This window comes from Antedon bifida, chromosome 5, assembly GCF_963402885.1.
Source record: "Antedon bifida chromosome 5, ecAntBifi1.1, whole genome shotgun sequence".
NCBI lineage: Eukaryota > Metazoa > Echinodermata > Crinoidea > Comatulida > Antedonidae > Antedon > Antedon bifida.
In genome coordinates, this window is record NC_136230.1 from 22,551,996 (window position 1) to 22,577,467 (window position 25,472).

At 32.8% G+C, this 25,472-nt stretch overlaps 1 protein-coding gene across 1 annotated transcript; it reads right to left on the reverse strand.

Moving 5' to 3' along the window:
* Positions 1-3,386: 3,386 nt before the first annotated feature.
* Positions 3,387-25,249, reverse strand: LOC144842040 (importin-5-like). The gene is made up of 24 exons (XM_078698381.1): positions 25,060-25,249; positions 23,956-24,036; positions 23,349-23,541; positions 22,706-22,808; positions 21,976-22,072; positions 18,909-19,013; positions 18,249-18,374; positions 16,206-16,326; positions 15,566-15,760; positions 14,859-14,983; positions 14,184-14,273; positions 13,103-13,276; positions 12,357-12,575; positions 11,565-11,781; positions 11,350-11,411; positions 10,796-10,952; positions 9,954-10,126; positions 9,563-9,674; positions 9,188-9,243; positions 8,820-9,017; positions 8,403-8,547; positions 7,871-8,099; positions 7,357-7,498; positions 3,387-6,592 (listed from the first exon to the last, which is right to left on the reverse strand). Exons 1-24 carry the CDS (start codon positions 25,138-25,140, stop codon positions 6,503-6,505), a joined length of 3,291 nt encoding a protein of 1,096 aa, XP_078554507.1. The 5' UTR covers positions 25,141-25,249; the 3' UTR covers positions 3,387-6,502.
* Positions 25,250-25,472: the final 223 nt, after the last annotated feature.

A 25,472-nucleotide genomic window follows, 5' to 3' on the forward strand; every position in this document is an offset into this window, starting at 1 on the left:
TAGTTTATATTTTCTTAGATTTAAATGTAAGAGATATATTCACATTTATAGATGTAGTTAATGCAATAATCTAGTATGGGGTTACAAAACTCAGACCTCTAATAGGAGTAGGCCTAAGTACTAGGCTTGGATGTTTAAAGATGCTCAAGATGGGTTTTAGTGAAAAGCCTCCAATACATAATAACATGTAAGCAAAAACTCCTCTCCACTAACAACCTCTACCTAAACAACTACATTAATAGACATGTTCCGGTACTTAAAATAGTAAGACCAGCCAAACAACGGAGACGAAGAAAGCATGAAATAAAAATGACACTACATGACCGATAGTAAAGTTGACTGTAAAATAATTATGACGGTATTTTATCTCTGACTTATCTCACGAGACATGCTTTCCTTCAATGTTTTTTTCATTAATAGCATAATATGAATAGTAGTATTCCTTACAATGAGGAAACATAATTCATGTAGACTTTATCGATTTACACAATATGCAAATCTTCGTTTTAAAATAATACTAAAATCAATTAGATTTGTTTGACGAAAAACGAGTAAGAACAGTAAAGATTAACACGGTAATACCATTGCATTATTATAAAAATGTGACGTATTTGGAAATATTTGCAAATGCATTGATACATTACAAGCCCACTCTGATAATGCAATTGCGTCTTTCTTCCAAAGTTTGCCAACAGTTTTCTAATATTCTGAATTATTGAATCAGAAAAACATTTAATCCTCATAAAACTAAGTAAAATTCAACACACTTACCTTGATCTGTTACGCTGACTGTGGTCGTAGTTGTATGTAGTATGAATCATTACTGAAGCAATACCTACCCGTTTCTATGCAGACCTACCCGTTTATTTCATATATTTATTAGTCCTAGATTAAACGTCGTTTGTGACTAAAGAAAATATAGTTCTCAATTGATTGAACTTTGTTCCCAATTGTACATTATATAATATATGAATTCATTATAAAATTTTGATCACAACACTAATATTTATGTTTGTAAGCTGTAATGTGCGGTACACCATTTTAATGTCACGTAATAGTTATTACTTCGACCAAAAATTGAATCGAAAACAAAATTACCTGAAAAAAATGTAATTTAAAGCAAAAAATTATCAAATTGACTGAAAGTTTTTGAATAATTAACTAATTATTTGATCAATGCTTTAATTAAATGTTAATTAACTGTTTATTTTGTCGTTTTAAAGGCAAAACCAAAAAAAAAAGGTTTTTTTTCTACGGAAGTGATTACCTTTATTAAAACTGCGAAATGGCCTATTTAAATTATTTTTTTTTTATTAATCTTCATTGCATTTCATGTTTTGTGGGACAATACAATATTTATAATGCAGTACGTTCATTACACGTTCATAATAGCAATTGTTCGTATCATACAGTTAGTTAATGTCCAGTATGTCTACTAACCGCTACCATGTCTATAACCTTTTTTGACATGTGATTTGGAAAAAAATATTATTGTTTTTTTACGTCAAACGAAAGGTAATTTCATTTGACACGGTATGCTGGTAAACAATTCGCCATCGAAATCTAACCTGTATCGTCGTAATCTAACTACTCTATTCTGCGGTCAAAACGAGGCACAATAGTTAAGCTTTAAACTCTTGAAAATAATTGTATTGTCCCATTCAACTCAAAACATTAAATATTTGCAGGCATATAATAATCGTCTTCGATTAATTGTGTCCAAATAATTTGGTTAAGGTTGAGAAAAATCAAATTCCTACTCAGAAGTCCAGTAACTTGCTGTCCACACACTGTAGATTGGAAAAAAAGATTGCAAACACGCTGAGCAAACTCACAGGAAACTTTATCAAACTGCAAACTAAACTGCACGGTTTTTTCGTCTTTTGTAAACTAAAGTTTGCTAGTGTATAATTTAATTCTTTTTGTAGCTGTACACCAAGTACCTGTTTTTCATCTTTTCCGGCTTTAAATGTTATCTTCTTGCACTTTCTGTTATTTAAAGTCTTGCTTTAACGAAAAATATAAGATTTGTTTATACCTCTGTGCAAATATTTTAAAAGAATCAAACTATTACAAAAATATTGTTTTCTCTATCATATAGTGATATTCTGTGATGTTAAAAGCATATTTCACTCATTCGTAAAATCTAGTAATTACATTACATTTGATGGTTTCTGTAATACACCTATCACTTATAATTATTATATTTCTTAGATAAAGTTGAAACCAATAAATATTTACGTTTGTAATAAAACTATGTTCGTATACAGGGACTTCCACCTAAAGTAAATCTTTCGTTTATATTAAATTCAGTTATAAATTTATATTATTTACAATAAATTATTTTGTCGTTTCTGTACTATTCTAATTTTAATATTCTGTTGAATGTCTTAAATGTTTCCTGTTTACATCTTAAATAAAAAGAAAAGAAGCTAGAAAATATAGTTAAGCTTGGTTCCCACTTTAGTAACACATAATATACGATATTATCTTATTTATTTCCCTAATGCTCACTCTCACCGGGGAGACATCCCGTAAGATTGGACAGATTCACCTATCTCCAGTTTTTGAAATAGGAGCGAGATCTAGTAGCGATATTATTGTAGACCGTATTACTTACTATAGTATTTGGGTAGTGAAAATCATTGAACGTTTGATCCTCGAATGCTTGCCCTATTATTCATTTAAACAATAACATTTAAAAACCAAAATAAAGAAATCTTCCACAATTGTTGAAATGTTAGTAGATTGCAAGAGCTTCCCAAGAAAAATAAGATATTGCTTTTTTTATAAAGTGAACGACATACCCGAATCTATTCCCAAAATATTTGCTGATGATTAAAATATTTACAATTCGATGAAATCACAAGACTGTTCGCAGCTGCAATGGCTTCTCAAGTTCGACTCACATGTGTATTTCTTCGCTTCCATGCTTTCTTTGAATACGCGGCGCTTACACATTAAATGGATCTGATCTCTCAGAATGAACACAAAATTAATACCTAGGAGGAGTTAGCAACAGCATAAATCCCGCATGTTTCCATATCAACAAACTATGTAATACATCCTGTCAGCTAATATGAATGATCAAGTGATGTTTTACCAATACATAAGACAATGTATCAATAATGTAAAGATCAATACAACATTTACTTGTGCATGGATTCGTTGTATGGAATCAGAACATTAAAAAAGATGTAAAGAACAAATCTTCGTGCAACCGAATGTTGAAGAAACTTTGCTATTCTTTCTCGTGATTTTAAAAAATGTCATAATAATGTCATTGGTATCATTCTAAGATTTGAAACACAGCACCGACTTGTGAGACTGAGGAACCTCCCCCTGGATTAAGGGTCAAGAACTCATGTATTAAAGTAAGCATCAAGTAACATTGTTCAGCTGTTCAATTTAATACATACAATACATTGAAAGCAACATATTATGTGGTTATTACATTACATTATTACATTTATTTAAACGAAAAAAATTAAATTAAAAGCATCGTACGGGTTCATTCGTTGCTAAGTGTGATTGTTATACAGTAGTAGTTACTATTTCAAATAATCATAGATCAGCCCATGGAATACTAAAAAAATATTTATATATCGTAGTCAATCCAAAAAGGAAACCAGTTGTCTGACAAGGAAAGGTTTGTTTTTTTTCAGATTAAAAATAAAATTTGCATTCTAAAATATTTTAATGTGTATGCTACACAAATCATTGGACCAAATTTATCACCTGAAAACATTCAGAAAATATAATTATTGAAGTATATTTTTTAAATCAGTTTATCTTACAAAAATAGAAAATGACTAAAATAGTGTTTTTTGTAATGACAGGCACTAAATAAAGTAATTATTCTTCTCAGAAGACTAGGTACAGTAATATATATTTCTGACAAGTAACTAAATAACCTTTTTTTTATTTCGCTTACTGTGCAGTGCATCTCAATACTGTAATTACAAACTCTTGTAAAATTGCCTAATAGACAACTATAAATAATAAGCATGGAATTTTAAGCTGTAGTATTTTCGAATCGTGGCAGTTGTACAATTAGCAGCTTTAGTAGTTGTGGTAGCAGTAGTAATACAGTAGTGGTGTTGTAGGATATATATTAATTATATCATGCATCGAAAAGAAAATTTAATTTCTTATTTAAAAAAAACCCAAACTTCTAATAGTTGTAATGATGTGGTTAGTGCTTAGTGGTAATTGTTGTGCTGTATTAGTGGTCTTGGAGCCAGTTGTAATCAAGAAGGGGCAGCTGTATCTATAACCAATGACCAACTATCAAGAAAAAGCAAGCCACTACCATAACTAATTCAAGGCCAGAGCAAGTATTTTAACCAATTGGCAGTTGTATCAATGACCAAGCAAAAGCAAGATCCATTACGAAAACTAATTTTTGTATACCGCTAGTGGTCAAGCCAAAGGTAGTTCTAATGAAGGGACAGTTGTATCAATGACCAACTACCAATCAAAAGCAAAAGCCACTACGATAACTGGTTGTTGTATACCGATAGTGGTCAAGCCAAAGGTAGTTCTAATGAAGGGACAGTTGTATCAATGACCAACTACCAAGCAAAAGCAAAATCCACTACAATAACTGGTTGTTGTATACCGATAGTGGTCAAGCCAAAGCTAGTTCTAATGAAGGGACAGTGGTATCAATGACCAACTACCAAGCAAAATCCACTACAAAAACTGGTTGTTGTATACCGATAATGGTCAAGCCAAAGGTAGTTCTAATCAAGGGACAGTGGTATCAATGTCCAATCAAATCCTGTACGAATCTATTGCAGGAGATAACTTATTGGTTTACAGTATTAGCAAAATCATATTTTGTATATTGTATTTTTTATAAACATGTTAAGTTAATGAATACATTAAAAATCAATTACTCTACCATAACATACTTAATTTTATGCAATTAATTTCACACACTGAAATAATTAATCATAATTTGGAAAATAAAGCAGTAAAGCAAGTTTTAAATTAATCTCTCATGTTAAGCATTAATTTTTGTTATAGTTGATTCTTAAATAATCAATACTTGAAAAAGTTATAATAAAAAATTATTTTCTTTACCATAATAATATAATATAAAAAAACATACATACACTTTTTTTGCAGCAATACTAATGATATTGTAAAGTTTTAAAGAATGTTTATGTTTTATTTTAAGCAATGTCTTCAGGTCAAGATTTGAACATGTGATCCTATAAGCAAGTGTTTAAACCACCAAGCCACAAAACCATTACGGAAAATGCCCAATGAGAGTTCAAATTAAACGTATTAAGCTGTATAGGTGGGCTGTTGGAACAACAAAGTTAAAGGCACTCAATCAAAACAAATTTTACAATCAACATTTAAAAAAAAAAAAAGAATAAAAAATGGAATGAAGTTTATCATAGCAAATAGAAATTTAAAAAATAAATAAAATCCAAACGAATACTTCTTAAATATTACACTTGTTAGTTCATTAACTAAAATTGCTAATTACAATTAAAATAATTACATTTTTATCTCTTCATTATCTTAAAAAGCTAGCTATGTGGAATTATTAGCGACTTTTGTTTCATGAGGGTAGATATAAAGGGATGAACATTAAATCTACCAACTACAGTTCACTAATGAACGGTGTATTTACTAGTAGATATATATGTATGCACATACTTCCTGAAGCGAAAGTTCACTATTATTTGTATTATGGTAGGTATGGTTGATGATACTTTACTAGGATATTGTAGCATGTAAACTCAATTGTTATGGCTAATATGCTTGAATTTAAAACATTTATGCAAAGAGATTTAAATTACTGCTGTACAAATACACTACCATACTCGCACAAATGAGCACCTGGGCGTTCAAACAATTTTTTGGCATTTCATAGGAGCATTCATTGAATCAGGGTATTTTATAAACAAATATTAATAATCAAGATTGTGTTTTGATGCGAAAAACGCAGAAATGAGACTATAAAAATTATCTATTGCTCCAAAGTTGACATACATTTCAACTCGCAAATTTATTCTAATTTCGTGCGAGTACGGTAGGTGATTGACCACTGGCAACCATTGGCTGTTGCAGATGCGACTTGCTACAGTCTGAACACAATGCAGTGTAAACAACTTTCTGGCTTTGGCATAACTATCTGGATTATCCTAATCAGTGTGGTTACCAATGTAAACATGTATAAACATAGTCTTTGGTAATTCCTGTATACAAATCCCTACATACCATAGACAATCATTCATAGTATATAGACATTTAACATACATATTGGTTGCATATTCTATAGTATTTTCACACGTCAAATCCAAAACTGGCGCAGAATGTGGCCGAGACTCGTGCAGCTATTTAGGAATCCTTGTGATGTACTATATGCTGCTTCTGTTAATGTAGTGTTTTTTACACCGCTAATTCTTTTTTACTTTCTCTAGATGAATACATGATGTAATTAATCTATTAAAATTATTTTAGTATGCCAGTGAAAATGTGTTCATTCTGTGACCTGTAACGCTTCTGCTAAGGCTGTTTGTTGCTCTGTTGATAGCTGTGATAAACAATTATTCCAGACTACTTCATTACTCTATAAATGAAAGCAGAATAAAATCTAGTATACAACAGATACTGTACTGAATTATGAAACAATTTGCAACATTGAAATGTATTCTAATTGCAAAGACAAACATATTGGCATATGGTATTGATTTTAAATGTCACCGGATGAATATATGTTTAATGTCGTTTGAATATTTTGAGGTATAATTGAGATATTATAGATTGGCTACAGTGAAAGCCAGTGTAGTTTTATTGCATATTTATGCGCATGGGATCTTCCCAACAAAAAAAATAGAAGAGTGGTTGAGAATGTGTGACAGCCAAAACATTGAAATAAACAAATGCATTATTTTCCTCAATAAAATTGAACAGAGTTAAGACAATGGAACATCAGCAAGAGTTAGAGGCTCACTCGCTCCATAGTTATATGGTGGTATAACAAATCTTTTGGATAAAGACTATAAATTGTGTTTTTCCAACAGTTAATACAAATTTCAATTACTTATATTTTTCATGATAAATTTTACCTTGAACCGTAGGTCCATTGTAAACAAAATACTTTGAAGGACCTCGTAGTGGGTTAACATGTGTACTTGTATAAAATCCACTGTGGTGGACAGATGAGAGACAGCCTGAATTAGCTAGTGTAACATCTACAGCTCCATTAATAATTATGGTTGAAATGTCTCTATACAAATAGACATTATCATGACTGACAATATTTACTGCCAGTTCATTGCTCTGGTAACACTCATCTACTTCAGGCTTTTAATAAAGTATTAAATAATTTACCTGAATGTGTCTGACAATTTCAACACAGCGCTTGAAAGTTTCTTTATCTTCGGATAGTGCATCTTTGGCAAAAGTTTCAGACAGAATCAGCAAGATGCGTGGCAGGTTTGAATTGTTCTCTCCGAGTACAACAGGATGGTTACTAAAAATAAATATCTCAATAGTTCAATTCAAAATTAAAATTTATTTACTTTCTTTGAAGATTTAAACAATAATGGAATAAATAAGAAATAACAGAAAGAAAAGGAAGGCAGGATCCAAGAAAGATACAGGATCTTGAGTCGGGTCTGCTTGGCACACAAAATGAAGGGACAAAGACAGGACAAATCAATAAAAATAGATTAATATATTAAAATAAGCAGCAAATTGGGGTATCTGTGAATTTTACAGGTAGACAGACATTTACAGGGACAAATTTCATTCTAAAATGTTGGCAATATAACAAACTAAATTTTAAAAACATAGTTTTGTATCATTCACTACACATTGAATAAGGAAAAACAGTTGAACTTACGATTCCACAAGACTGCATAGGTATTGGTACACATGGACGGCTTCTTCCTTATCTTCTGTAAGTGGCAGCCATACTAACCAGTTTGGTAGGATTTCCATCGAGTTGATATTGCTATGATTTGCTTGCAAGATCTTTGCAACAGCGGCTATTGCGTTTTCCGTGGCACTAATGTTCTCGGGGGCTCGGGAATTCTCGGCTGTGATCATTGTGGACAGTAGCGGAATGGCTTCTGTTGAGGTAAAAAGATACAAATAATTAATACTAGCTAAAACAGATTCACAAACAATAATACAAACTTAAGCTTTGTCTACACTATCAAACTAGTTTGACAAAAATATGGTAGTGATATGACATCATCGTGCCATATATGGGCACATCACATGTTTTTGTGACAAAGTTTGATAGTGTGGACAGAGCTAAAGAAATGACTGGTGTGGTCTTGAATAAGAATATTTTTTGAAAATACTAATATTAATGGTTGGTACATAAATTTTGCCATCACAACTTCTTTAGACCTTCGAAGCCAACATACCTAAACAAGCATCAGCATACTCGGGTCCTCCACATTTACCCATAATGCCACATCCGTAAGCACAAGCTTGTCGCACTTCTGGACTTTTGTCTAGTAAGAGTTCTAACAGGTGCCTCAGGAAATATGACTGGTACTTTAAGGATTGCTAAAAAATAAAGCAATTAAAAAAAAAACACAAACTGGTAATAAATTGAGTAATGTAATATACATTTGTTTAATTAGTAATACAGTATTGTGTGTATATGAATTTGGCAGGCAGTTCAAGTAAAACAATTAATGCCCCAGGTTTTTTATTTGATCGAGGGCATTTATTTTAAATGATGTTCTTTTATTTTATTTATCAAAATAAATACAGTACTTTATTTAAAACATTTTAAATAAAAAATTTCCCAAATAATAAACAGGTGTACCACATACCGATCCACAGAATTCAATGATGTCATCAAAAATACATATTGCCCATTGCCGGTCTGTCCATGGTCGGCCAGGTTCCAGTAACTTGGCGACATTCGGTAAAACGACCTCAAAGAATGGCAGTGAATCTGTGCCATGTGTTCCAATAAAGGAATGAAGAATGTCAGAGATCTTGCTCAAGACGTATACGTCATCATCATCCTGCAATAAAACATTTTTTTAACTACCAATTTATATTAGTTTAGAGTTATAAATGAATATCATTGATATAAAAAGTGTTATTACAATCCAAATGTCTATTAGCTCTTTCTGCTAATAGGTCAACGTTACAAAACAAATTGTGATGAGATTGTAAATGTATGTTCCTGTACCTCATCTTGTAGTCCTTCTTCTACTATATCATCATAATCTTCATCTTTCCTTTGCTCTAAAAATAATCAAATATATAAGGGTTATGTTCCTCTTTTCTCAAGAGAATTTGAAACTGAACAAGGCCAACAGCCATAAGTCGTGTGCTAAAACGCATAGTGATCCCGGACCGACAGACAGACCGACATAGTGAACTATAGAGTCGTGTCCACGCGACTAAAAAGTTAATAATTGAACACCAATCACACCTAAAGTAGGTTCTAGAATATTCATAAAAAGAAAAACATTTTGGCACAAATGGCACATTGTGCTCTCTCTCCAAGTTCCTTATACAATTTTGTACCAAACCTACATAATTAAGGGGTAAAAAGAATTACCCTGTCTTTCTTGTTGTCGTTTAAAATGATGCTCAAATAATTCATTGATTGCTTTCATTAGTTCTTCAATCTGCTGTTGATTCATACATCCTTTCCCAAGAAATTCTATGCACTGAAAAATAAAAAAAAAGCAAATCAGGACAACAAAAATCAATTGTGTTGGCCCCAAGCCAAGTATTTAAAATACACATCTGGCTTGTGTGAATTTTAAAAACCCTGTGCAGAGTAGGGCATTACCATTTGGCCCATCGTTGTGAACTGACAAAGAGCACAGGTTGTGAAGGGACCCATATGGGAGATGAAAGATGTTGATGTCTAGCATATTGCATTTTGAGATGGTTGTTACTGCATATTAAGCGCATTACAAATACTATACTATTATAAACGTTACCTTTGCAAATGAATCCATATGCTGTTGAAGTATATCTACCTCTGGTTCAGTTTGAATAGCTTGCATTATGTTGGGGTAGATATACTGCCACATCTCATTTAAGTATTCCTCGCCTTTTATTTTAGCACACTCTAAAAGAACAGGTAGGGACTCTGCAGCTGTGTATCTAACTAGTGTGATAGTTAAGCAAAATTAAGTTTTTCTTTTTATATTTCTATTTTACACATATTCAACTTGGGCCGTGTTTCCGCAGTCAAAACAAAATTATTGGTTAAATTTTAACCAATAAAGTGCGTATGATCAGTCATTACCAAAAACAACCAGAGACATAATTACATCGTAACAATTTGTCCTTCAGGTCAAAGATTAAAAATTCGCATTTATCCGATAATTAATGGTTAATATTTCTTGAGAGGCAGTTTATCCATTAATTGTCACACCGTCAAGAGGCTTGTTCTTTTCTGTCCAAAGTTTGTACTGTGCATGTGTGTTGTCCTGGAATTTTACTGACCAATCACAGTAATTAATAAATAGCGCCCTCAACTATGCAATGATGATACTAATAAATCATAAAATAAAACCAAGTTACACCTTGTAGCAAGTTGTAACAATTTATGCAGATGTGAAAAGGGTATAACTTGTATTTATATGGCATGCCTGGAAAAAGGGAACTCAATTTGGGCAAGATGTTTCATTATTTTATTTTGTCAAAAATCGCGAAAATTACTTAATCAATATTATCATACTTGAGGAATTACGATCCTCGCAGCGGTAGTCATGTGATGCAGTATCAACCAATCACGTTCACGTATTTACATAGGCTATGTAATATAAAAGGATATCATCATGAAAATAAAATTTGAGCAGAGGAACCATGATTTTGACAACTTGTTCCGTGTAATCTGCAAATGCTTCCTTTAATTCCTTTGCGTAACATACCAACATCTGGCAAGCTGTGCTTTTATCATCTAGACCAGATGTACGAATTCCAAAACTTTGCTGAAAATTCAAGTAAATACTTCATTATGCAATGAATAGGATCAAATATTTGCTATTCTTCTTGCTACTCAATATTAATTCCTTTAAATCCAAGTTTTAAAAACATATTCTATCGTAATTGGATTTTATATTGTAAATAGTTTAATTTAGTTAGTCGACTACCACCAGTACGGTTGATATGGTTTCAAGCCAACCACTTTTTCACAAAAGCCTTTGACAACCCTGCGGCTCACGCAGAGATAGTTCCTTGTTTTGCAACCACCGATGACTCTATTTCTCATAGCTACGGCACTGTTGACGGTTACTATACCCATTAAGATTCATTGAGATTTCCTAACATAATGGAAGTGGAAGATAATACAACATAGTAAATAAACATGATTAAGAACATGTTTACCTGGTCTCCTAAATTTACAAACTGCCATCCTTCATCCTCCCTCAGGTTTTGAGCATCTTCCGCTAAAAAAAAATATTTATATTATTTATTACTTTCAATTCAGTTCCTTAGCTATTGTTACTATGGAAATATGCACATTAAACAGTGGACCCATCACTACTGGTAGATATTGCTACTGGACATTCTGGCCCAGGTAAATATCACCCTTTACTTACTGTCTAATAATGCAACCTCAGGCTTGAGGGATGCTGTTTTTAACAGTGGACCCATCACCACAGGCAGATATTGCTGGAATTCCTTGCCTAGTAGTTTGCACATTCTGGCCCAGGCTGAAATCATGTATGAAGTTTGAGGGTCATCATCCTCTAGTTCATTGGCATCTGTCTGTGTCTTTAACAACAGTTCCATAATATCACTAGCGTCTTGCAGAAACTATAGAAAACCAATCAAAACAATGCCAGTTTCATCGATACTTATACAGGCTGCACTTATCACTAATTTTGGGACTAGGATTTCAGTTTTTGTTTTAGTCTATATTTAATGACAATTAAATGGGCTTTAGTTTGTAATTAAAGTAATCGAAGTAGATGTCTTTTAAGTTTATCATTAACATCTATGAATTGGTACACAGAATATATCAAAAGAAATAAAAATCACACTACATTATGTCAAATAACTAAATATTCATTCTTACTCTTGAGAACTCTGATAAAAGTAACCTAAAGCCTGTTTCTATTTATTTCTTTGCGCAAATTGGAAGCATTTGACTAATGTGAATGAATGGCAAGTGAAATTATGCAATACCAAACAGAACGAGGGAATGTTCAAATCGCACAAACACCAAACAGAACGAGGGAATGTTCAAATCGCACAAACACCAAACAGAACGAGAGAATATTCAAATCGCACAAACATATTCGCTAATGGAAAACTGGCTTCAGTAATATTTTTAACTAAAACACAACACATGTGAAATTATTTCATACATAACACATGTAGGTACTTACTTTTTGCTGTCCAACAGCTAAGCCAATTAGACTGATACATTCAATTGTCTTTCCTCGTAGTAATCTCAATTCTTTACTCGTGGCATGTTGTACTATGTTCTTTAACCCAGGCATAAAGTTGTCATAGTATCGAATGAATTTGTCCTCAGCCGAATCAGCAACGGCTGCTAGTGTTGTGACCATTTGTTCCAGGACAAGTTTTGTTCCTTTTTGTACAAGCTGCAACCAAAAGAGAAAGCAAGGTAGAAAAGCATGAAAAATGCTTTTGTTGACGCGATACATGCCATTCAACGTTTTTCAACATTTATTAGACCCATAAACGAAAAGATATATATAAAATAAAAAAGGTCATGACATGATCACTACCAGCTTTCTACCGTACAGTAGAGTTTACATTTTACCTACGGTACGGGACATGTAACATGCAAAACACAGGATTCAGTAAATCCAGATTGATCTTGACCTACAACCGCCAAACACATATTAATTATCTAAAGTTGTAGTAGTTATTTACCCTGCAGATAGAAAATAATAAATATACAAACATACTATTATTTATATGTATATATTATGTACACATAAAATCGAAAGAGCTTATAATTAGTTGGTAGGTCTTACTCTACACATAAATGAGTCCATAATCTGCCAATCAGAACATTAGAATGTTGTTTCAGATCTGGTTTTATTCAATTCAAGACAACCCTAATATGGACAATAAAACTAAAAATAGGATACATAAAACTTACTTCTTGTATTTTAGAAACCAAAATTGAATGAAGTTTTTGAAGAATGAGTTCCAAGTATGGCACTATGTACTCTTTAGGACAATCCTCACAGAAGTTTACCAATGCCGCTCCAGCGTGGGCCTGCACTCTGGCATGGGCAAAATCATCCAATACTGCTACTAGGCCTGGAACAACCTGGTAAATGCAAGTGAAACTTATTGAGTTAAGCTCTCTCTACACTACCATACTTTGTGATAAAAAAATGTGATGTACCCATATATGGACATGATGACATCGTATCACTACCATGTTTGGGCACATCACACTTAGTTTCATATTGTAGACAGAGTTTAACATTGCTTTCTAAATGTAAGTCAAAGGATTAGGTACCTAAATCATGGTAGAATAAGGTGGATAAAAAGCACAGAAATCTGTATTCATATTTTTGTATAATAATAGACATATATGTTTTAAAGGTTACTTTATTTTTTGTATTAATTTGTAATATAACTGAGTAATGTAATTTATATTGTTTTATGAAATACAGGTAATAAATAAAATAAAAAGCATTCATTGCAAGGTCTGTTTTAATTCATTGCCAGCAAAATACAATAATATATTTATGTTTTATTTATTTTTACAATGTTTAAAACATATTTTTGGGTAAATAAAAAGAAAGAAACTGAATATGCAATAACTCTAGTATTCTTAACAGTTAATTTGTATTGACAAAAAGGTGTGATGTGCCCAAATATGGTAATAATAATAATACTGTATAATAATATATACAAATTTTGTAAAGCGCCAATTCCAGCAACAAGTGATTAAAGGCGCTGTGGACTTAGATGTTACATCTTTTCAACAACATTCTTCTCCCCTAAGGGTCACAACGTGTGGTAGTAATATAAGATGTCATTGTGTCTATTATATGGGCACATTACATTTTCTATGCTATCAAACATAAAGTTTGATAGCATAGACAGAGCTTTAGAGTTTATTTATACCTAATTCATAAACCTCACAGGCGCAAATATAATACAAACCTTCAATGAATTACCCAAAAAGGTTGCAAATTATGTACACAAAAGCCATTGTTACCTACCTTTTCATGGAATTTTCGTTCAAATGTAGGAGCAAAATCTGTAGCCATTTGTCCTAAAGCATTACATGCCGCATACCGAACTCGCGGATGCTGATAAAAAAAAAATCAAGAAACTATTATTAAAAAATACCAAAAACCACCAATGAAACTGTACAATTTAGTACATCAGCATCGTCATTTGGGACAAACTATCGTGGGACAGCCTTATTATTAAGTGAAATTAACGGGATATTATGCCTGAAAAAAAAACATGAGGAAATACTAGTTTGATAGTATGGCAACCCCTTTTTTAGGAAGACACTTTGTTGGGTTTTACTGTAAAAAGGCAGGGAAAATAGACTCTCAAGATATCTATCAATGTTTCCATTGTATTAATGTCAAAAAAAAACATTATTATTTGGAATACCATTTCTTTGTATTTCTAAGCCATTGAAGTATTGACCTTTTTTGTTATGAAATTTTACATAATTTAATTCAGGGTGCAGAACATTCAAGAGTATAAGTGTTAAAGCATGTTGATTTTGTGATATTGTGTATGGAATGTACTTAATATAGGCTTAATTAATTTCTATAAATAATAGGAGAAACTCAACAGTTCTTTTCAGAACTAATACATGTGGTGTACCGCAAACTTTACAACAACAAATAATAATAGAAAACTAAAAATGACTGTACCGGGTCAGCAAGGTAGGGCAGAACAGAGTCAACAATATTATTAAGAACAGCCTCCATTTGTGTATGGCATCCTTCCCCAACTGCTGATATTGCCATTAACCCAGCATGACGATATTTCCAATCCTCTGCAAAAATGGTTTATAATAATATTATTCTATATTAATAATTCAATTCAATTTCATTTGGTCAAACACAGTCGCTTGAAATAATAAATAAATAATGCCATAAAATATTAGAAAATATATGTAACAATTTATCACAATATCATATCTTCATTTAGAAGAAAACCAAGTGAAGAATGCAGCAGAATACACCTTATATATCTGGCTTTGTACTGCTTTCTGGATTTTTATTGTGTTATGTACTTAACACTCTCATAGCAATACAATCTTCTATGTATTTATATGCAAACGATATATATATAAATCCAAAGGCAAATTACTGAAAACAAATGTGGCTGGATCTCGATGGAGATACAAAATAAAATAAGCAAAACCTAAATCAAAACGATAAAGTAAAACAGCCAGAAAATGAGCAGAGCTTCCGGCCAACAGTAGCCCTTCATCAGTGCAAAAGATATATATAATAAATAAACTAATTTTGCAACCCAATTGATAGTAAGTGGTAATCTATAAGTAACATCTTAAAGAATGTGGCCAGGACTGGGAAATATAATAATTGTGTGAAAAAAGTGAATATCATCTCACCATTTTGAAGCATTTGTGGCACTGTTGCTATTATGTGTGGTAGAATGAACTTGCCACCAATACCACAAGCAAACCTATCGAGGGCGCTTTCTCCTGTTACAGCGTTCGTGTCAAAATCGTCGTCATCGACCTCATCGGTATCTGCCCAATCAGGATCGTCTTCTATGTCAACCATCATTGCTAGCATTTCAGGAACTAACAACAAACATTAAAAAAGAAATTAAATATTAGGAGACTTTATAAAAGCATGGCCAATCATAGAGGGTGCTAGCATTTTAAAAATCTTAAGTATAGGGCGCCATTTCGAGGATCTTAAGCATCATCTTAAATCACATCGCATTATGGTAAACAATGGATAAGCCAGCCACGCATTTTCCACCTCTAATGCAAGAATTGCTATCATAAACAGAAATTTTTAGCAGGTGCCAAATTCAAATTTGTTTAGGTCATCGTTACCACTTAGATATACAATACAATTTCAGCAAACTTTAGAAAAGAAATCAGTTTGTCAACTCAGAGAATCAAGTGGAATCATAAACTTTAAAAGACTTGAATTTGCAAACAAAAGTTTGGTAAAGTTTGATAATGTAATCTTTTCTAGGCTTCATATCATATAGAGGAAACTCTTTAGACTATTTACCTATTGTAGGTATAAAGTCTTGCTGTTTTCTCATCATAGCTGGAGCCGTCTCTGATAATGTTACAATAACCTCTAATGCCAGTTGACGCCAGCTGTCTGGTAGATTTTTATTAGATGTGATCTACATAAACCAAGGAAATAAGAGTTCAAATAGATTAAAATAATATTAATATTTTACTTTGGTTCAACATGTAGTGATAACAGTTTAGGACACATTTCCCTACAATTTTTGACGTTTTGTAAAAATAATGCATGACATACCCTGAAATGTGGTTATGTAGTTTGCATCAACTCGTTTTTTACAAGGCGAGCCAAGAACTAGGTTACTAGGCTCTACTCGTTACTGATAACAGCAGTAATGTATAAATATATTTACACTAGCTATAGATAGTTTGTTTCTCAATTTTGTCATTCTTTTTTGGCAGAATCCGCTAAATTGGGGAAGATCCAGTATTCTAAAAGTACAGTACAGTACAGAAAGAAAGTACTGCAACTTTACCTACGAAGTAGCTTCGTAGATAGAACGTAGGCTACGTTGTTGGCTTCGTAGGTTCCATTGTTTGGCTTCGTAACCTCAATAAACAACTTTCAATGAGCTACTTTCTGAACTTCGTAGGGAGTTCGTAACCTATATAAACAACCCTGCGATGTTCTTAGTGAAGTAATTAAGAAGGTGTGAAATTAATGTGTTAAATTTAACTAGCGGAGGACCAAGTTGTAAATTACTAAAAAATAAATAATATTTTTTAATCGTAATCTTTTCCTTCGTGCGTGTTTACCTACTCAACGGCGAATATAAATTTCCCACGATGTAAACGTAGAGACACGATCCAACACAGGTGAACCGCAACGAACAGGCCAACTAATATAGCGAACGTCTAGTCCATCCAGAAACGATGCCGAGAAAAAAAGATCGTAAACAATTCATTCTAAATATAGTATCAGAACGTTCAATCGGTCGCTCAAAAAGACTGCCGACAGAAGACCGTAATTAATACAGACCTAGTTTTTTTGTCACATGGCATGAAACGCGATACTCTCTGCTTTACCGCAATCGTTCACGTGTTTTTTTAAACTTAGTACGAGAGGGTGGCTGCCGGTCTGACGACGATTAATAAGATCGTGTACCTGGATTTTGTGTCACATGACATGAAACATAATACTCTCTCTCTCTGAAACTGCTCACATGTTTTTTCCACTCCAAATTCTGGTCGGGCTTTTTTCTATACACACACATGTCGTAATCATTTTAAAAGGCCTAAGCCATGCCTATGTTAAATCTTAATATGGAATATATATTTGTTTTGCATATATTTTGTTGGGTTAGGTGTCGTTGTTTTTATAATTCGTAGGAATTCCAAGGTAGGATTAAATAATTTTTAGTGTAGGCCTAGCCTAGGCCGCCGAAACAGGCTAGCCTCGACTCTCTCTACGTGAGCTGAGGTCCACCGGCCCGATGTCATTTCGTCGGCGGATTTCCGTCCAAATTAGGATAACCGATGCGTAGGGCGGCTACAAAAATTGACGTCTACTATCTTTAGATAGGATTTTAATTAGCAAACAATACATCGTTTGTTTGCATTGTCAATGCTTTTAAAGGCGATGACAATGGTGTTTACTAACCCTACGAACCACCCTACGTAGGCGCGCCTAGATAATTATCATAACAATACATCGTAGACTACGAACAATACATCGTAGGCTATGAACAATACATCGTAGGAGAGAACAATACATCGTAGGCTACGAACAATACATCGTAGGCTACAAACAATACATCGTAGGCTACAAACAATACATCGTAGGCTACAAACAATACATCGTAGGCTACGAACAATACATCGTAGGACAGAACAATTACCTACGCGTAGGCTACGAAAGGCTACGCGTAGATACGAAGCAGTAATTTCTTTCTGTACTGTAGATCGACTATCGCACTAAAAGTGCCAAATGAAAATATCAATGCGCTCTGTGAGGCACGCTGGTATTTATAGGGGGCAGTTTAAGTTATTAGAATTGTCTTAGACAAATACAACAACTTACTACAAGGAACATGGTAAGGACTTGTGGTAGATGTGGGCGGATCATCTTTGGTACAGTCTCCACAAGTTCTATGAAGGCTTTTAGCAATGCATCGTCATCTTGCTGACCAATACACAACTCAACAGCCTAACAAAAACGAAATATTTAAAGTCAGACAAAAATAAACTGCACAATGTCAGAGATGGTAAACAACCACAAAAGTGGAAATCAAACCAAATTGGAAAAATCTAAAGATACTGGCATCTTTGTGGAGCACTGTGGCGCAGTGGTTAGAGCATTGGACTTGCAATCAAGAGGTTGTCGGTTCAAGCCCCGGCTTGGTCACTGCAGTGTTGAGTCCTTGCGCAAGATTCTTTATCCACATTGTTCCTCCCCACCCAGGTGATAGAAATGGGTACCGGTATGTAAAAAGTACTGGGAAGGTAAATCAGACTCGTTTGTGCGGGAGTGGCGTACCCCCACAAACATACACACTTAGTGGAGTCTAGCCCAAACGATAAATAAATGGAGATGAGCACCACGGCCGTTAGCATTAGCTTAGGTTTGGACATTTTTTTTTTTTTACTTAATAGTTAACATGGAATGTCAGTAATGACATTTTAGTTAATGACATGAAATATCGGGAGACCCCCATGATTGTTGGGAGTGCTGTAAACTTACCTTTAACAGCCCTGGTGTTAGGTATAGAAAATGTTTTTGAGTAGCTACATCCTTTCCTTGATAGAGAACGAATGAAATAGTAGCCCTTGCAGCCATTACTTGTACCTAAAACAATGAGTATATAGTTAGAATTTTACAATACCTAGGCCTATGCCAAGTTAGCTAGAATATTGATGAATAAGTGCTCATCTCAAGATTCGTTATTACAAATATGAACACTATGTTCCACACTAATGGTGTACACATTTTTGTATGTGAAATAGGTCATATAAGATGGTAAGCCTGTTTCCCACTAAATTAATTTGTTTGTGCAAATCAAAAGCATCAGCATATTCATATTTCCATCTCTCCTTTCTTTAACCAAGTTTCTTGAGTTTTTCACTAGTTTAAATAGTTTCTACTTTTGGGCAAGCAAAAAATTGCTTAACACAAATAAGGGCTCTGGAAATGGCACTTTCATAAGCACTCATGCGAATCGAAAAGCTCAGTAGAATGCGAAGATCACAGATATTGCTCTTGTAAATTTGCCTAGTGGAAAACAGGCTTTAGACTAGTCTAACAGGAAACACTGCATTTAGTCCAGATCCCTATGTCAAAAAAAGTGCCTTCGTGTGCAGATCATGGGGAAAGTGTAAACATTGTGTTTTATGAATATTTGAATCATGCTGGTTATAAAAACCCATGTTGTCAAATTTCTAAAATTCATCTTTGACCTCTGACCTCAATTTGAATGTTTTGACCCATTGAAAAAAAAATGTTCATATCTTTGCAACGCTTAGATTAAATGAAATAATTTTAGTGTCAAATTATTTGGGAGATGCATATTTATATTCGTTCTAATGGAAAAGTTTGTCCAAAAATGGCCAGAAGTATGATTTTTGGCTTTTTTGACCTTTGACCTACATATCATATAACTCCGTAACTAACAGTTGGACAAACTTTAAATACGACTCAAATTAATCTCAAGGTATAAGTTTCTATTCAGCCTAATAAGAACTTTTTCACGAAAATGACCCAAAATGTTCTTATTGACCTTTGACCTGTACTGGTAGTACACATTCCTATAATCTTAAAAACTATTGGCCGTAAAAGGGTTTTTTGTGAAATTGTTCGAAAAATTTACATTTATATGTTGTATAATAACAACATTTTATAGAAATGTAAAAGAGTTCTATTTATGATCACTAACTTTGCAATTTATTAACATTACTAGCGTTTGTTATAGTATTATTATTGTAGTATATTTGCTGATTTTAAGCACTTCACATGAATTTATCAGAATTATGTGTATTTAATATAAAGTTTTATTTTTTTGATATAAAGAAAACTTAATTATCTATCAAATAAGACCATTTTTCAAATTATTATGGCTAAAACTTAATTAGATACAGGGAAAAAGGTGTATTTTTACTTGTGTGAACAGCGCCCTCAATCTTAATTTTTTTTTCCAAAAGTACCACATTTTTATGGTTTCATAAACTTGACTGGTTATAACTTTGTTTTAAAGATTTTTTACAGTAACCTGTAATTTACATACCACTTTTATAACGTACTAGGTCAGTTTCTGAAAAAAATTGAGAAAAATATTCCGATAGCTTGATATTTTTGTTGAGGTTATTAATTGATACACACCAAAAAAATATTTTAATTTTGTGCTAAAAGTCCATATTTTTGGTTTAATAAAAGCTATCTAGCAGATATTAATACACAAAATTCATATTTTATTGGATAGATATTATGATTATCTTTCCAATAAAATATGCCGTTTGTGTAAGAATGTCTGTACAAGATTGTTTGTACTGGACCAAAAAGATGGATTTTAGCAAAAAATCTAAATCTTTTTTAGCGTGTACCATGTAATAACCTCAAGAAAAATATCAAGCTATAAAAATATTGATTTCATTTTATCTCAGAAACTTACTTAGTATATGGTAGAAGGGGTATTTAAATTACATGTCACTGACAACAAATCTTTTAAAAAGTTACAACCAGCTAAGTTTATGAAACCACATAAAAATGTGGTATTTTGAGAGAAAAAATGAAGATTGAGGGCGCTGTTCACACAAGTAAAAATACATCTTTTTCCCTGTATCTAATTAAGTTTTAGCCATAATAATTTGAAAATGGTCTTATTTGATAGATAATTAAATTTTCTTTATATCAAAAAAATAAAACTTTATATTAAATACACATAATTCTGATAAATTCATGTGAAGTGCTTAAAATTAGCAAATATAACACATGTTAATACTATAACAAATGCTAGTGATGTTAATAAATTACAAAGTTAGGGATCATAAATAGAATTCTTTTACATTTCTATAAAATGTTGTTATTATACAACATATAACTGTAATTTTTTCGAACAGTTTCATAAAAATAACCTCTTTACGGCCAGTAGTTTTTAAGATTATAGGAATGTGTACTACCAGTACAGGTCAAAGGTCAATAAGAACATTTTGGGTCATTTTCGTGAAAAAGTTCTTATTAGACTGAATAGAAACTTATACCTTGAGATTTATTTGAGCCGTATTTAAAGTTTGTCCAACTGTTAGTTACGGAGTTATATGATATGTAGGTCAAAGGTCAAAAAAGCCAAAAATCATACTTCTGGCCATTTTTGGACAAACTTTTCCATTAGAACGAATATAAATATGCATCTCCCAAATAATTTGACACTAAAATTATTTCATTTAATCTAAGCGTTGCAAAGATATGACCATTTTTTTTTCAATGGGTCAAAACATTCAAATTGAGGTCAGAGGTCAAAGATGAATTTTAGAAATTTGACAACATGGGTTTTTATAACCAGCATGATTCAAATATTTATAAAACACAATGTTTACACTTTCCCCATGATCTGCACACGAAAATACATAGGGATCTGGACTAATTGTTTTACAGTGACTAAATCATCCTCACCATAAATTTGTTACAGATAATCTTAACTGTCACAGTTAGACTCTAGCTGTCGAGATGCATGAAAATTGCTATAAATGGATACAATCAACCTCTAGCATCCTAGTATTGACATGCAAATTGATAAAGATGAATACAAGTTACTTACTTCTAAAGAACCAGTATCCTTAAGACTCTGTTCCAACATTTGTTTAATCACTTCGATGTAATGGCTTTGCTTATTGCCAAATATTCCAGGGAAATTACTAAATTTAAAAAAAAACGTTCTTAAAATTGTATTTAAAAATATATAGTAAAATCAGAATGACATTTAACTTTTAATTTGAGGGCGTACTGTACTGGGTCGTCCTGATTTTTTGTACATTTTATAGATTTGATTTGATTTCTTAACTGATTTTTTCCACAAAATAGAAGAAAAATAATTGTCTTTGTCCCTTCAAAAGGACGCTTAAGTTCCTCCTCTCTTCCTTCCCTCTACCCACACTCTCCCTCACCTATAAGGTAAATATTAACCGCTTTCTGCCCTCCCGGATGACATTAAAATGTATAGTATGGATTTATAATGTATTGTCTGTTTATGCAGATATTTGCCCTTGACAAAATTGAAATTGAATAAACTCAATAAATGCAGATAATAAGAAATCTGGAACTATAAAAAAAAAATATTTGTTTGAAAAAACTTCTTCAATGGAAAGAAATGCAGTAAAAAGGGCAAGTCAATTGACTAGTCCACATTGAACTTCTACAACAATTAGCAAGTATGGCCTATGACAATTCTTGTTTAAGAATAAGTAGTTTGGTGGTAGGAACTGCCCTTCACCATCAATGAGCCTGTCAAAGGAAGGTGGCTGGAAATAGCCTAAAACAATATTGCTTACTTAAACACATTCAGGGCACACTCTCTGTTGACAGGACTACTTGATGATGCATTCTCAAAGAGAAACTGAAGAACTTCCGGCCAAGTATTATTTCCATCATCATCTAAAAAAAAAACTATAGTCCTTATTTGAACTTTCATACTGTACAGAAAGAAAATAAACCTGCAACTTTTCCTATGAGTTGGAGGTAGAATGTAAGCCATGTTATTAACATTTGAAAGCTACGTTTTAGCTTCGTAAAATCTTTCAATGGACTTGGTTCTATAAATTTTAACCTCAATAAACAAACCTTTCAAAAGAGTTTTCTGTAAATTACTCAAAAAACATCATAACAATAGTTTTTATCTTCTTAAAATGTTTATGTAATTTTTGTTGTTATGCTACAATCCTCTTCCGGAGAAAAGTATGTTTTGGATAATTGAATGAGAATGTTTGTAATTGTTTTTTTAAATTTGTTTTGTGATGTAATATTAAAAATAAAATCATAATGTGCCATTGGTGAATTTCAGTTAGCGAATGTCCAGTTAATCACAGAAAGGGTTGCTGGCATATTAACATTATACCTAGAATATGATGGTCACATGAAACTGGACACTGTGCCACCTTCTGGTCAACTACATACAATTTGAACATTGTCTCTCACCTATAAGACTTCTTGACAATTCTGCAATCGTGTCACAGATTCTTCGTCTCACAAGCGGCTGAGTTTCGCGTTGTAAAGCAGCCAGCAACTGAACTTTGGTTGCATTTTGTGTTTCAGGTGGCAAGGTTGGCCAGTCACTTTCAAAACTTGTGCTAAGAAATCGGCGCAAGAGAACGGCAGCAAATTGCTGAAGCTAATGTAGAATAAAAGTTTTAAAATACAATTGTTCTTACGCAAAGGCTGGGTATGATAAAACACATTAATAATCAAATAATAATTTATATATTGTTCACCAACTTTTAAAAAAACGATCCAGTTGGTAAATATAAAAGTTTTTCAATTAATTTTAACGAATCAAAAGTGGGTGAAGTTTGAAAAAGTTGAGAGTTCGTTCCAAAGAGAGGATGCAACAACGGAAACATGCATCCACTGTAAGTCTTAGTCCAGAACAAGGAAACAGATAGCAAAGATTTGTCAGAGGAGCAGATGCGATGAGATGGAACATATTAATAAGGAACAAAGTTAAACAAACATATCAAGCATTTATACGGTTATATTAATAGGTTATAGTAAAAAATATTATTGAATTGTAGTTAGCATATATTACCTCTGGTGCCAATGAGTCTGTCTGAAGTGCAGTGACAAGGTATGGGATTTTCTTGTTTGCTGGTATTGTTTCATAGGTTTTCTAAGAAAAAATTATAAAATATTAAAATAATATGGTATTTTTTTCCACCATTAGTTTTTATCGGCATGATTGATCATCCGTATATTAGGTATGGTGGCTATTGGCAGGGTCAACTCATGGAGTAAACTTAGGCTGTGTTCGGACGTAAAATCAGTTACATGTGTAATCAGTGATCGTTCGGACGATGAACAATTTACACATGTAAACGGTCATATTTCATGCATCTCACTATTAAGGTCAAATTGCTCCTTCTTGCGGTTATTAATCAGATTGCGGTTTAAGGTGTAATTGAAAAATCCACCTCATAAGGTGGATTTTTGAAACAGCAAGTTTATCTCAAAATTTACACCACACACGACCATTACACATGTAAATTTGTTCCGTTCCGAACGGGCTCTTAATGGTAAGTTAATTTTGTTATCTTATTTCATTGTCCAGCCAGCCAAATCATTATTACCATGCTAAGTAAGCTACTTATTATCTATATTTTTAACCTAGCTAGAGAACTAGACCAAAATGATTATAAATAAGTTTATTTTAACTGACATTTATGGTAATGTACTGTCTCTATAATAATAAGATAATAATATGGCCTACTACTGGGCCCTAGGCCTAAATAAACTTTATTATTAATATAATATTCTAATAAAAAATAAGAAAAATGCTGTTTATTTGTAATTGTATAACTGTAAACTGTGTTCTTTGATTTTCCATATTTTTATTTATGAATATGCAGCCGATTATTGTTAGAGACATCCATGCATGGTTAGAGGCTGTAAGTATATAATCGCTCTTAAGCACACCATAGTCAGGCCCATGCCTTGATTTAGGCCTAATGTCTGTCGCATGGCATGTGTCATCTTTCGTCAGAGAACACCCCCACACTCGCTATCATATCAAGAAACGCGCATGGGCACCACCAAAATATGACCACATGATGCCAGAGAAAATCAACTTTAACAAAGTTTCCATGATTTTTTTATTATCAAATTTAAGTAGTCAATAGAATTAAGATAATATTACCTCTGAGTTTGATCTGATATCATTGTCTGGGGACATAAGTGTCCCCAAAAGTTGATTAAATTGAGGCTGTTGGTCTGCCATACTTTCGCGGTTTTACCTTTGACCACCAAAAAGGAGACTGCTGCGCAATTGAGATCACCACTAAGTTTATTTATGACATACACATATTGAGATAAAACAAGCTAAAATTTAATAAAACTTATACGATAATTAGTTTTATGAGTTATATTTATAATATAACTGACAAATACTGTTTCAATAACACGTTTTACTAATAAAGTTAACAGCAGTGTAAACTAATACTGAACGAGGTAAATTTCCGGGAAAATAATACTGATTGTAACATGCGGAACAAAGAGTGGCACTGCCTATATACCATCACGGTTTAGAGAGCAGCAAGTTCCATGTTTTAC